The sequence below is a fragment of the Bos taurus genome, chromosome 15 (genome assembly GCF_002263795.3).
Source record: "Bos taurus isolate L1 Dominette 01449 registration number 42190680 breed Hereford chromosome 15, ARS-UCD2.0, whole genome shotgun sequence".
Lineage (NCBI taxonomy): Eukaryota > Metazoa > Chordata > Mammalia > Artiodactyla > Bovidae > Bos > Bos taurus.
The window spans coordinates 7,451,211-7,464,693 of NC_037342.1; the positions used below are offsets into that span (position 1 = coordinate 7,451,211).

At 37.8% G+C, this 13,483-nt stretch overlaps 1 protein-coding gene across 2 annotated transcripts in view; it reads left to right on the forward strand.

The window, feature by feature from the left end:
* TRPC6 (transient receptor potential cation channel subfamily C member 6) overlaps positions 1-13,483 on the forward strand; it is a 160,188-nt gene that overhangs the window by 137,894 nt on the left and 8,811 nt on the right. The window contains exons 7-10 of one of the 2 annotated variants that reach the window (NM_001166572.1): positions 3,292-3,556; positions 4,978-5,173; positions 5,959-6,162; positions 7,878-7,952. In NM_001166572.1, the coding sequence (NP_001160044.1) occupies positions 3,292-3,556; positions 4,978-5,173; positions 5,959-6,162; positions 7,878-7,952 (740 nt within the window). The remainder of the gene's footprint in view (positions 1-3,291; positions 3,557-4,977; positions 5,174-5,958; positions 6,163-7,877; positions 7,953-13,483) is intronic. The other variant, XM_024975041.2, reaches the window with a different exon arrangement.

Here is a 13,483-nt window from a genome sequence, read left to right on the forward strand (position 1 = left end):
GTCATAAGTTCCCTTCCAAGGAGTAAGCGTCTTTTAATCTCATGGCTGCAGTCACTATCTGCAGTGATTTTGGAGCCCAGAAAAATAAAGTCTGACACTGTTTCCACTGTTTCCCCATCTATTTCCCATGAAGTGATGGGACCAGATGCCATGATCTTTGTTTTCTGAATGTTGAGCTTTAAGCCAACTTTTTCACTCTCCACTTTCACTTTCATCAAGAGGCTTTTGAGTTCCTCCTCTTCACTTTCTGCCATAAGGGTGGTGTCATCTGCATATCTGAGGTTATTGATATTTCTCCCGGCAATCTTGATTCCAGCTTGTGTTTCTTCCAGTCCAGCGTTTCTCATGATGTACTCTGCATATAAGTTAAATAAACAGGGTGACAATATACAGCCTTGACGAACTCCTTTTCCTATTTGGAACCAGTCTGTTGTTCCATGTCCAGTTCGAACTGTTGCTTCCTGACCTGCATACAAATTTCTCAAGAGGCAGACAGGTGGTCTGGTATTTCTATCTCTTTCAGAGTTTTCCACAGTTTATTGTGATCCACACAGTCAAAGGCTTTGGCATAGTCAATACAGCAGAAATAGATGTTTTTCTGGAACTCTCTTGCTTTTTCTATGATCCAGCGGATGTTGGCAATTTGATCTCTGGTTCCTCTGCCTTTTCTAAAACCAGCTTGAACATCAGGAAGTTCACAGTTCACATATTGCCGAAGCCTGGCTTGGGGAATTTTGAGCATTACTTTACTAGCGTAAAGTAATATACACACTACTATATATAAAATAGATAACTAATAAGTACCTACTGTATAGCACAGGGAACTCTACTCAATACTCTGTAATGACCTATATGGGAAGAGAATCTAAAACAGAGTGGGTATATGTATAACTGATTCTTGTTGCTATATAGCAGGAACTAACACAGAATTGTGATTCAACTGTACTTTAATAAAAATTTATTTAAATTTTTTTAGATAAATAAAATGATGAAAGAAAAAAAAAAGGAACACATCAGTAGCAGTTTGGTTACTATTCAATTCTCATAAAATTATTGGTCAGTTTCCAGCTTCTTCAGATTATCTATATCTTTTATTATGCTTTCTACTTCTTTTCTGATATTTCTTCTGGCAGAAAACCTCTCAATCACAAGAATCATCTCCCCTTATCTCTGGGATTAATTGGCTAACCACCAAACTTCATTGAGAATGCTTGTATTATGTCATGGATTTATTTTTTTCTTCTTGTCTATTAAAAATAGTACACATTTAAGTACCATTTCTGTTTAAGGCATGTAAACTATTCGAAAGCAAGTGAATCATTGAAGGCTCCCAATAAATAGCACCCCTTTTTCTCACCCAGACTTTGAACTAGTGCTATGCTGTGCTTAGTCGCTCAGTCGTGTCCAACTCTTTGCGACCCATTGGACTGTAGCCCACCAGGCTCTCTGTCATGGGATTTTTCAGGCAAGAATGTTGGAGTAGGTTGCCATTTCCTCCTCCAGTGGATCTTCCCGACCCAGGGATATAACCTACCTGCTGAGCCATGAGGGAAGCCTTTGAACTAGATGAGAAATAAAACAAAGTGCCAACATTAGGTCAAATCATCACCTTTAATACTGACAAAGTTTAGAGTGGATGATATAATTCTGAGTTTATTAGTCAACTGGCTCAGCAATACTGAACCCCAGGCTTAGGCAGATGTATCCTCCAATTTCCAGGCAGCCATGGACAGGGCAGTCATACCCAAAGAGGGGTATGGTAGCAGGTATCTGATCATGTGAGAGTCCTCCGTGGAAGATCAGAAGGAAATTCCCAAGATAAAGAGGGCAGAGCTGAGTCCAGTATGCTCAGTTTCTACCCTAGTTTAGCAATCAGAGAAGTCATTCTACCTCCCCAGGAGGAAAGTGACTAAAAAAGGAACAGAAGTAGGTTCAGTTATTGCTTAGGGAAAACCTCTCCTTGTAGAAACCTAGGGTGGGAAAAACAGATTCTCTTTGACTACTTACTTCAAGTCCTCCTCTGATAAGATGTCAGTTAACATACGGTTGACATCTCTATGAGTTTTATTGGCTGTATCACATAGGGATTTCTTTTTTATTATTTCTCTTTAATATTTTAATACCTAACAATTTTTAGAGCACATGTACGGCTTTTATACAAGGATATATTGTACAGCACAGGGAATATAGCCATTATTTTATAAGAAAAATTTTAATATATGAAATTTTACAAGTCAAACTATTTTTATACTGAACTTATATTCAAAGTGCTATATAAAAATAAACTGCTTTTATTACTTTATTGTTTCTAATTCTACTTCTCAGCAAATAAGCAAATACAAATTTATAATTATGTTTTTCCTCTCTGTTACACACTGCTTTGCATTTTTCTTCATAATGGCTTCTTAATTAGATTTTTGATGTTCTGATGTAATAATGTCAGAAAAATTCATAAATGAATAATTACTACATTCTATGATAAAAATAGACTTGAGTGGCCAATATAAATTACCTTAGTAAGTTTAAATAACTACAAGTACTGCACAGGCCCCAAATTACTTTATGGTGTAATTATAGTTTAAGACTAAATAATGATATCATTTACTAGGGCCTTATTTTCTTTTATTATAGTTTAAGATTAAATAGTAAATGCCACTCTTTAGCTAGTGCCAAGCACTTTCTAAACACTGAATGTATGTTGACTTACTAAATTCTCACAACAGATGATAGGGTATAAACAGTATGTCATTTTTAAAGATGGGAAAATAAAACTATTAATAAGATAAATAATTTGTATTAGTTCTTCTAGTTGATTTTAGATAGATAGATGCATGCAGAAATGTGTGGTAAGTCGCTTGAATCATGTCCAACTCTCAGCGACCCTACAGACTACAACCCACCACTCTCCTGTCCGTGGAGTTCTCTAGGCAAGAATATCGGAGTGGTTACATAAGCCAAGTCCATAGTTTGTACTCTCAACCATTATGCTATACTATTATGGAAAACTACCAGCAAACCAGGGGGTAATTTTCTTTGTAAATTCAAAAGTTCAAATATACCTGACACTTAAAGAAGTTCCATTAGGAACTGGATTGCTAATGTAATTATATTTCTATCCCAGAAAAGAAGTTAAGTAAAAAGTTTCCTTCTCCAGGAGATCTTCCTGATCCAGGGATCAAACCCAGGTCTCTTGCAATGCAGACAGATTCTTTACCATCTGAGCTACCAGGAAAGCCCCAAGTAAAAAATGTAAATAAACTCACCATAACTTTTGTCTTTCCTTTCTCCTAGCCAGGATAAAGTGGGACCCCTCTGATCCTCAAATTATATCTGAAGGTCTTTATGCAATTGCTGTAGTTTTAAGTTTCTCCAGAATAGCCTACATTTTACCAGCAAATGAAAGCTTTGGACCTCTGCAGATATCACTTGGAAGAACGGTAAAAGATATCTTCAAGTTCATGGTCATATTCATCATGGTGTTTGTGGCCTTTATGATTGGAATGTTCAACCTCTATTCCTACTACATTGGTGCAAAGCAAAACGAAGCCTTCACAACGTAGGTGTTTTTGGTTCTTTTAATCATGATGATTGTCAATTAAACTTTAGCCTAATAGTGTTCATATACAACAGTGGGATAAATAATGTTTTAGTAAAGACATTATTCCCAGTTACTCTTTAGCATTATGAGAGAAGTTTTAAATGTGTTGTAAGAACTCAACAATGTAGGCAACCTTTCTATTAGTAAGTAATTATAGTTAACAATTTTAGGGCCAGGAGCTACCTCATACACATTATCTTATTATTTCTGTTTCACACAAAAAGGAACTGAAGCTCAGGGAAGTTAAATGACATGCTGAGTGTCTCATAGCTGCTAGTATGTAGAAAAGCCAGGACTAGTCCCTTGTCCACTGACCCTAGCATCTGTGCTCCTCACTGCTGTATCCTGCTCAGTTCAGACTCCTGGGGCCCTACAAGAATGGCTTCTTCCAAAATCAATCTGAGTTACCAGCAGCAACAAGGGTTTTAACTTATGTTCACCATGGATACACGTTTTTTATAAAGTATGTTTGGAATACATTACTCAAATATTAGGTATTCAGGTATACTTTGGCCACCTGATGCGAAGAGCCGACTCACTGGAAAAGACCTTGATTCTAGGAAAGACTGATGGCATCACTGACTCAGTGGACATGAATTTGAGCAAACTCTGGGAGATGGTGAAGGACAGGGAAGCCTGGAACGCTGCAGTCCATGGGATCACAAAGAGTCGGACACTACCGAGCAACTGAAGAACAACAAAAAAATGTTAAAATGAGAAGTACTGATCAAAGCATAACCTATTATTCATATTCCTGTAAAGTTCAGTTTATCAGAGAGATTGAACCAACTGACCTAAGCAGAGGAGCTTCATTTTGGTCAATAATTATGCCTAATGCATTGAAATTCCTAAGACATGTCAGTGATTTTAGTAACATTGACTATGTTTATATTGTCATATTTTCCTTAAGACACCTTAAGACACATACCATTATCTATTTATTGGATATTAGAAGTGTAGATGAGCAGAAAACACAAAAGGACTATAAATTACATTATTACATTACATATATAAATTATAAATTACATATTACATTGTTTTTATTAATACATTTAATATTTTCTTTACCAAAACTATGGATTATTTAAATGTTAATGTCTGTGGTTTGAAGTTATGTTAACATTTATTGAGCACTTATTATGTGCCAGATAGTGAGTTGTGTACTTCATATGCAAAATATTCCCTTATCCTTGCAACAATCCTGGAAATAGTTATTGTACCCATTTTACAAAAAAGAAAACTGAGGCTCAGGGAAGTGAAGAATTTTCTCATGAATATCTAATAGTTTTCAGACATTATATCAGCTTGCTTTTATTATAGTATCATTGTCATTCATTTGTATGCTTTATCATCTCCTTTATTTCCTTTTTTTTACCCAGAGTGGAAGAGAGTTTTAAGACACTGTTTTGGGCTATATTTGGACTTTCTGAAGTGAAATCAGTGGTCATCAACTATAATCACAAATTTATTGAAAACATCGGTTATGTTCTTTATGGAGTCTATAATGTTACAATGGTCATTGTTTTGCTAAACATGTTAATTGCAATGATCAACAGTTCATTCCAGGAAATTGAGGTATAATCTCTATACATTTGTATACTATGTGGTATATATTTTAACTATTCCAGGGATCAACTCAGCAATGGTGGTGATACTATAGACTACTTTCTATCTGTTCTTTACCTTTTTATATACTTCTTTATATATTTTATAGAAAATTTATATTTTTATATTCTTTATATGTAGTAATCAGAAAATTTTAATCCTTTGCTTCCAAGCACATCATCTATGGGTGTGGTAGGATAGTAAGAAATAAGGATGAGAAATGTTGTATGATTTAGTAGTATTATTTGTAAATTCTTAGAGATACTATATCAGCATGAATTTATATTTCATTTAAAAATTATTGCTTATGAATGCCACTGTTCTCCAAATCTTACTTTGAATGATGTTCAAAATTGACTTTTTCTCAAATTTAGAGTGATTTTTATTCAAGAATCTTGGTGTGTGTCCCAAGTTCATCAAAGCAGTGATCTGTTGCAAAATATAAGAGTGAATAATTTTTCATAGTGTTTTTCAGAATATAGGAAAATAGCTTTATAACTTTCAGTGTATTTATAAATACATGCAAGTTTTAAGATCTGTAAGAATGATAATTTTTTTAAGTAAATTTTCCTAAATTTTCTTTCCTAAGAGTGTGTGAATAGTACCTTAATATTTTTGAGAATATCTTGGGGTGGTGTTTGGGGTCTGAGATCGTTGTAGGTAACATTACTTCCATCTAGCCACACAATGTCAAAAGCATCCCAGTAATTCTGTTTATGCATTTCCTTGCTGAACTGTCATATTTATTTGTATAGGATGATGCTGATGTGGAATGGAAATTCGCAAGGGCCAAACTTTGGTTTTCTTACTTTGAGGAGGGAAGAACTCTTCCTGTTCCCTTCAACCTGGTGCCAAGTCCAAAGTCCCTGTTTTATCTCTTATTGAGGCTTAAAAAATGGATTTCTGAATTGTTCCAGGGCCATAAAAAAGGTTTCCAGGAGGATGCAGAAATGAACAAGGTGATTTGACTTAATAATTTGAAATTATGTTTTTAAACACTAAAACCATGATAGGCACGATACCACATCCCTTTATAAAGAAGCAGTTTGTGATGACATGCCTATTCATTCCCAAATGTAGTCAATTAGCTCAGAGCAGTCCTTTGGCTTTTGTCTGTTTATTAGGAGTACACTGGACATTTTTTACTAAAAAATATAAGAAAAATCCATGAAATGTAGCTACAATAATGTGTCACATTTTCCAGAGTGGGTATTAAAAGGAAGAGCTATTCTGGGGCGTATTTTCACTGTGGTAGCTACATGTCCCTCCCTTTGCCTTCAATTTATACAGCTAGGTGTAGTTATATACCTCAGCTTATGCAGCTTCAATTTTTTTTCACCTTCAACTTATACAGCTAGCTAATTATGACTTCGGGGACACTGACAGACTCTTAAGTACTACACAAAGAACTTCAGAAATCAATTGCTCACATGTAATATGGGAGATGAGGCTTGGCATTACATCAAGAAAGATCTATCTAAGGGTACTAATTGGAAACTGTAATCTCATGAAGCAGGGCCATCTTAAGAATCCATGGAAGTGATCTGTCTAGTGCCTGATGAAGGAGTAGAACCATCACAGAGGGTTAAGGAATGTGTGGAGCATGTGGAGCACTATGTGGACTGCGTGGGGGTGGGGAGGTTATTCTCTGCCAGGAATTCCGAGGGGACAGAACTCTGTATCCAGGAGGAGCACAGACTAGATGCCGCCAGAGGAGGGCCAAGAGGCAGACAGGTTTGGATATGGTGTCATAGATAAGTGATGAGTCAGCTGCTTCTAGAAGGAAGACTGAAGGGGAATACAATGAATATTTTTTACAATTCCCAATTTTAATGAGGAAATACATTTGTTTATTTTATTCTTCAAATTATAGGAAAAGAGGCCATGGGCAAAATTTGCTAATAGTTCAATTTTAGCTTTATGTAAAAAAAAAAAAATTATCAAGATCTGTCCAACAGAATGGTGGGCTTTCTTATGAAATAGTGAGTTCCCTCTCATTTTAAGTAATCAATAAATGCTAGATGACCAGTATTAGGATTTTATAGATTTTTCTGCACTGGGTGGGCAACTGAGCCAAATGATCATAAAGGTCCCTTGCAATTATAAGGTTCTATTATTGAATATAAAGGAAATATTGTAATTCCTGCTGGGTTTGCATCTTACTACTTGGGATTCTCAAGTTAAGCTCCCTGAGCTCCAATTTCACCTGTAATATGGGAATTACAGTTATATCTATGTCATGAAAATCAAATCAAATAAATATGTGAAAGTGCTTTGAGAATTCTTAAGCTTTCTTTAAATGTATGACGATTATTTTGGATAGGAATTTTGGAAAAAATATATGATCTTTGGTGCTCTCCCAGATGTATAACTTATAGAACTCAGTGGGTTGAATAGCAAAAATTTCCCTCACCTTACTCCATGTTACTAAGCATGTCGCTCTTAGTAACATGTGGTTAGAACTGCAACCCCAGACAATTCAGTGTCCAAACAAAATGTCCGAGTATTCACCAAACGGAAGACCCTAGTAAGAATATGTTCCTCTCAAAGAAACTTGCTGGAGAATTAGACCAGATGGCTTTTAGAATATGGGATGAAGGAAGACTGAAATTCTTCTTACAGTTCTCAATGTATAATTAGTGATTATATTCATTTTACTCTCTATCTTTAAAAGAGAAATGAAGGAAAGAAATTTGGAATTTTGGGAAGTCATGAAGACCTTTCAAAATTATCACTTGACAGAAAACAGGTAAGATCACATTTGAAAATATGGAGCCACACTTATGATCTGGCTTATCTTCTCAGAAAGAAGGACAAATATTCAGAAGCAATTTTAAGAAACAGTAGACACAGTAAAGAATTAACAATTTGGCAGTGCTCAAAGAATCTGCTATTGAGAAGTTAAAGCAAGCCTGTGTCCAGTGCATCAGCAAAAAGAATTACATGGCTGTTTAAGGCAGATATTAAACATATATTTGGAGTACTTTGGGGTGATAAAATATAGAACTGTGATGTAAAGAAGGAAAAATTAAAATAATAGAGGAACTTGTCAGGGACCTGATGGAGATATAATTAATGTAATTCTTCACAGCTCAGGTGGCGATTATGCACACCTAGCAGAGCTGCATTATTTGTCAGTAATCGAGAGGTTGTCAAAAGAGGCTCCCTGAGAATTCAGTGGCTGCTCCAGTCAGCACAGTTTACAATGAGCAGTGTACCCGAGAGCTACATCAGCTGCCTAATTTGGAGTGGCAGAATCCTTCATGATGGGGACTTTTGATTCATTCTGGCAGCAGGCACATAGTAGGGGCACAAGGCAGAAGGAAATTATGAGTGAACTAATCAGGAGAAGAGCAATGTATTAGGTGAGACTTGCATTCAGTTGCACATAATAATGGTAATAATAAACATGGTGATTTAAGCAAGACAGTTGTCTTCTCCCTTCTCATTTAACTCTCCAGAGTTGGCAGTACAGGGTTCTTGTCAGGAATGAGTCTCTGCAATTCCCCTGGATACTTTTATCGTAGTCAAATACAAAATGACACCTTTACCTCCAGACATGACACCTACTATTCAGGCATGAAGAAGCAAGGGGGCAGAGGAAAAGTTGGGCACCAGAGGAATCGGTCACCACCCTCAGAAGTGCCTCCCAACATCTGTTACTATATCTCATTAGCCAGAGCTCTGTTCCAGGGCCACCGCATGCAACACAAACGCCAAGGAGGGTCGCGATTTTGTTTTGTTTTTCAGCCAAGTGTGTTACCTCCTCTAACAAAATAGGAATACTCTTAAGTATTGATATAATATTGATATAGTGAGAGCATTGAACTAAGTAGTCAGAAGACTGAGATCTCATCTCATCTCTGCCACTTTAGCAATTCATTTAACTTCTCTGAACCTTAATTTCCTCATTGACAAAATAGGACTAATCAAGTTGTACAACCCATCACACAAAATCGTTGGGAGGATTCAGTTGAAGCTTTGTAAATCACAAACACTAGTAGGTACTTGTTACAGAGAAGCAGCTTTTGTCCTTTGGTTATAATTAACTCAACAAAATTTTTCAAAAAAATAGGTCAGTGTAAGTTGGATTTGGGGCTTCCCGGGTGGCTTAGATGGTAAAGAATCTGCCTGCAATGCAGGAGACCCAGATTTGTCCCTGAGTCGGGAAGAATCCCTGAAAAAGGGAATGACTACATACTCCTGTATTCTTGCCTGGAGAATTCCATTGATACTAGGAGCCTGGTGGGCTACAGTCCATGGGGTCGCAAAGAGGTGGACATGACTGAGCAACTAATACTTTCACTTCAAGTTGGATTTTATAACTTTGCAGTAAGAAATTGCTTATACTGAAAGTATGATGAGTGAATGATAACAATAAATCATTGAACAAGTATAAAAAATTTAAAGGGGATTAAAATGCTTTTTTTCGCTTTATGATAGAATCTATGTGTATGTTGGAGAAGGAAATGGCAACCAACTCCAGTACTCTTGCCTGGAAAATCTCATGGACAGGGGAGCCTGGTAGGCTACAGTCCATGGGGTTTCGAAGAGTCAGACACCATTGAGCAACTTCACTTTCACTTTTCACTTTCATGCACTGGAGAAGGAAATGGCAACCCACTCCAGTACTCTTGCCTGGAGAATCCCAGAGACAGAGGAGCCTGGAGGGCTGCCGTTTATGGGGTCGCACAGAGTCGGACACAACTGAAGCAACTTAGCAGCAGCAGCAGCTGTGTGTGTGTGTTAGTCACTCAGTTGTCTCTGACTCTGTGGTCCCATGGACTGTAACCCTGCAGTCTATGTCCATGGAATTCTCCAGGCAGATAGAATCTGTAGTGCCTTTCAAATGAAATAATTTTATTTTCTCTGTAGTTTCTCCAAAAATGTAGAAAATTAAAATTTGTTTAAATCATCTGAAAAATATACTTTATATCGTTTTAACATGACTGGATTACTTTATGCTTTCCATTAGCATATATTTCAACCCCAGATTAAAATAAACTCTTTAAGGTCAATACAAAGCCTCTGGTGTCTGACCCTAGTGGTGGATCAATAAAATGTTGATTTCAGTGTCAGCTGAACCTTCTGGTGTATGTGTGCTAAGTTGCTTCAGTCGTGTTCAACTCTGTGCATCCCTGTTTACTGAAGCCCACCAGGCTTCTCTGTCCATGGGGATTCTCCAGGCAAGAATACTGGAGTGGGTTGCCATGCCCTTCTCCAAGCAATCTGCCCAACCCAGGGATTGAACCCAGGTCACCTGCATTGCAGGCAGATTCTTTACCTTCCAAGCCACCAGGGAGGCAACCAACAAAACTTCTAGAGTGGCTGTTTATTTTGGCAACCATGGAGATGTATGGCTCGTATCTTCTTGCAAGACAGAACCTGCTTTGGGGAGCTCGGTCAGCTGGCAGCCTCCTGCTGCAGCCTCTTTGGGATACCCTCAGCTTTCCCACCACGGTCATGCTTTTTGGGTCCTGGGCATTTCTTGCCAGCACAGGACCTCTCTTGGGGCACTCTGTGCCCAGCTCTCAATCTTCCTACCTCTCCCTCTTTCACAAGTGAGCCAAGCCTCATGGTCTGGAAGCTTTTTCTGCCGTCTGCTCACCCTTCCCATTATCTTTCAGAGGCATGATTCTGAACACATTTCATATTTCTGACACTGTCTTTGCATTTGATTCCCAGAGGACCAAACCAACACAGATGTCTATTTCTCTTTGCCATGTAAGCTTATGATGAACAAAACTAGGCACATTTCACATAGTGTGCTTTTGCATGATATGTTAACTATATTCCCGAGAAAATGCTTTTTAAAGCAACCATTTGTAGTTCCATTTATTTTTGCCTGTTGTTGCTGAGGTGAACTCCTACTGGAACATGTTTGACACTGTTATGTACTAAGAAGAACTCTCATGGTGTGTTTTCCCTTACTCAGTTTGTATAGCTTTTGCTCACTTTTTCATGAAGTCTATGTTTAGTTTCTATTTCTCTCGGGTCTTCTTTCTGACTCCTTGAAGGTTAAAGTGGTTAGGTCACATGAACATTCCTCCACATCTTCTTCCTGCATATCTGCTCCACGTAAACTATAGAAATCAGTCGGATGAGCCATATAACAATACTTTTTGAAACAAAGTAAGCATTCATTATCTTTCAGTTCAGTTCAGTTCAGTCGCTCAGCCGTGTCCGAATCTTTGCGACCCCATGAACTGCAGCACGCCAGGCCTCCCTGTCCATCACCAACTCCCGGAGTTCACTCAGACTCACATCCATTGAGTCAGTGATACCATCCAGCCATCTCATGCTCTGTCGTCCCCTTCTCCTCTTGCCCCCAGTCCCTCCCAGCATCAGAGTCTTTTCCAGTGAGTCAACTCTTCGCATGAGGTGGCCAAAGTACTGGAGTTTCAGTTTAGCATCATTCCTTCCAAAGAAATCCCAGGGCTGATCTCCTTCAGAATGGACTGGTTGGATCTCCTTGCAGTCCAAGGCACTCTCAAGAGTCTTCTCCAACACCACAGTTCAAAAGCATCAATTCTTCGGCACTCAGCCTTCTTCACAGTCCAACTCTCACACCCATACATGACCACTGGAAAAACCATAGCCTTGACTAGTCGGACCTTTGTTGGCAAAGTAATGTCTCTGCTTTTCAATATGCTATCCAGGTTGGTCATAACTTTTCTTCCAAGGAGTAAGCATCTTTTAATTTCATCATTATCTTTAGTCATCACTTTTAATTCTGTCACTCACTTTGGTGGTCTCTAGCATTAACTTTTCAGACACAGAGTCTGAAAGAACAGCATATATTCAGTCTCTGCTATACTACATTATATATGTAAACCTAAAAATGCCAAATAGCTTCTTGAATATCTGCTCTGTTCCAGCTCTAGAACAGATCACCTTCAAGTGTCAGTTTCAGAGCAGGTTTCACGTGACCCAGACAATAGGCCAGTGTGGAGCATAAAGACATCTTAGCATTTTGGATCCATTCTGCACTATATTGAATGAGATGTGTAGATTTTTTTCATCAGTTACATACCCAAGAACTATGTCCTTTAGCTTTCAATTAGGTCAGAGGCTGTCTTTTTAGTCATCTGATGAAATAGTTCCAATTACAATCACCAGGGTCATTCTGCCATACAAATTTGTGCAAATTACCCATCCTCTGCTCTAGAGCTATCAAGTTAAAATCTCTGGCCATGGAACCTGGAAATGTGTATTTTATTAAGTCCTTAAGAGATTCTAATGCTCATCTGGGTGTGGGAATCATTGAATATTTCATTGCCTGAATGCCTTACTCATGGACACATAAGTGAAAAGCAATATTCAGCGAAGTATCTCCAGGAAAAAAAAGAAAAAAGAAAAAAAAAAAAAACAGATTCAAACCAACCATGAAACAGGTCTAAAGCCACAAAGTAGATATTTATCCTTCCATATAGTAATAATAGTTGTTGACATTTGTACAATATCAACTGTATGTCAAGCTACATATTCTACACCACTTACATCTTTAATCCTCAGATTTAGCTCTAGGGATGTAGGTAATATTATTTTCCTTATTTTATACATGAGAAACCTGAGGATAACAAAGGTGAAATGAACTGCTCAAAGTCCCATTTCAGACATGTGCCAGAGCCAGAATTCAAATCCACATCTACCTGATTCCAAAGCAAGAGTTTTTACAAGCACTGTACCACGTGGCTTCATTCCCACACGTCAGCACCCACTGCTGACTGATCATATTGCCTATACTTTTTCAGTTCATTGCTTTGATCCCAGCCTCAGACCCTTCAATGCTTGTGGAGAGTGGGAAACTCTCAGAACTGTTGCTATGTCCAAACATAAAAAATTCCAAAGACTGAAGCTTGCTTGTTCTGCTTAACAAATAACAACAGTTATTTAGTATTCCTCACTGCCATCCTACAGTGAAGCTGCAGCAAGATGAAAATGCTAATATCAAACTAATTCCTAGGAAGTGAAGGAAAGACAACATAAAGAATGCAGGAAATGTGGTAGAAGGTATGAAAAAAAAGGAGCAGGCAGTGCTTCCTTCAGAACTGGAGTGTATATCTGCATATTAGTCAGGTACAGAGCTCACACCCAATCATCCCTGCTTCCACTCACCAAACCCCCTTCCTCACTCCCATCGCATATTATACATCAGTATCATCTGTAAATGTCCAAATCACTAAGGGTTAAATGCTATTCATATTGCCCACTGACTCGCTTCGACTTCTCAGTCTATTTTAGTGGCCGTACATCAAAACAAATATAAATTAGAATTTT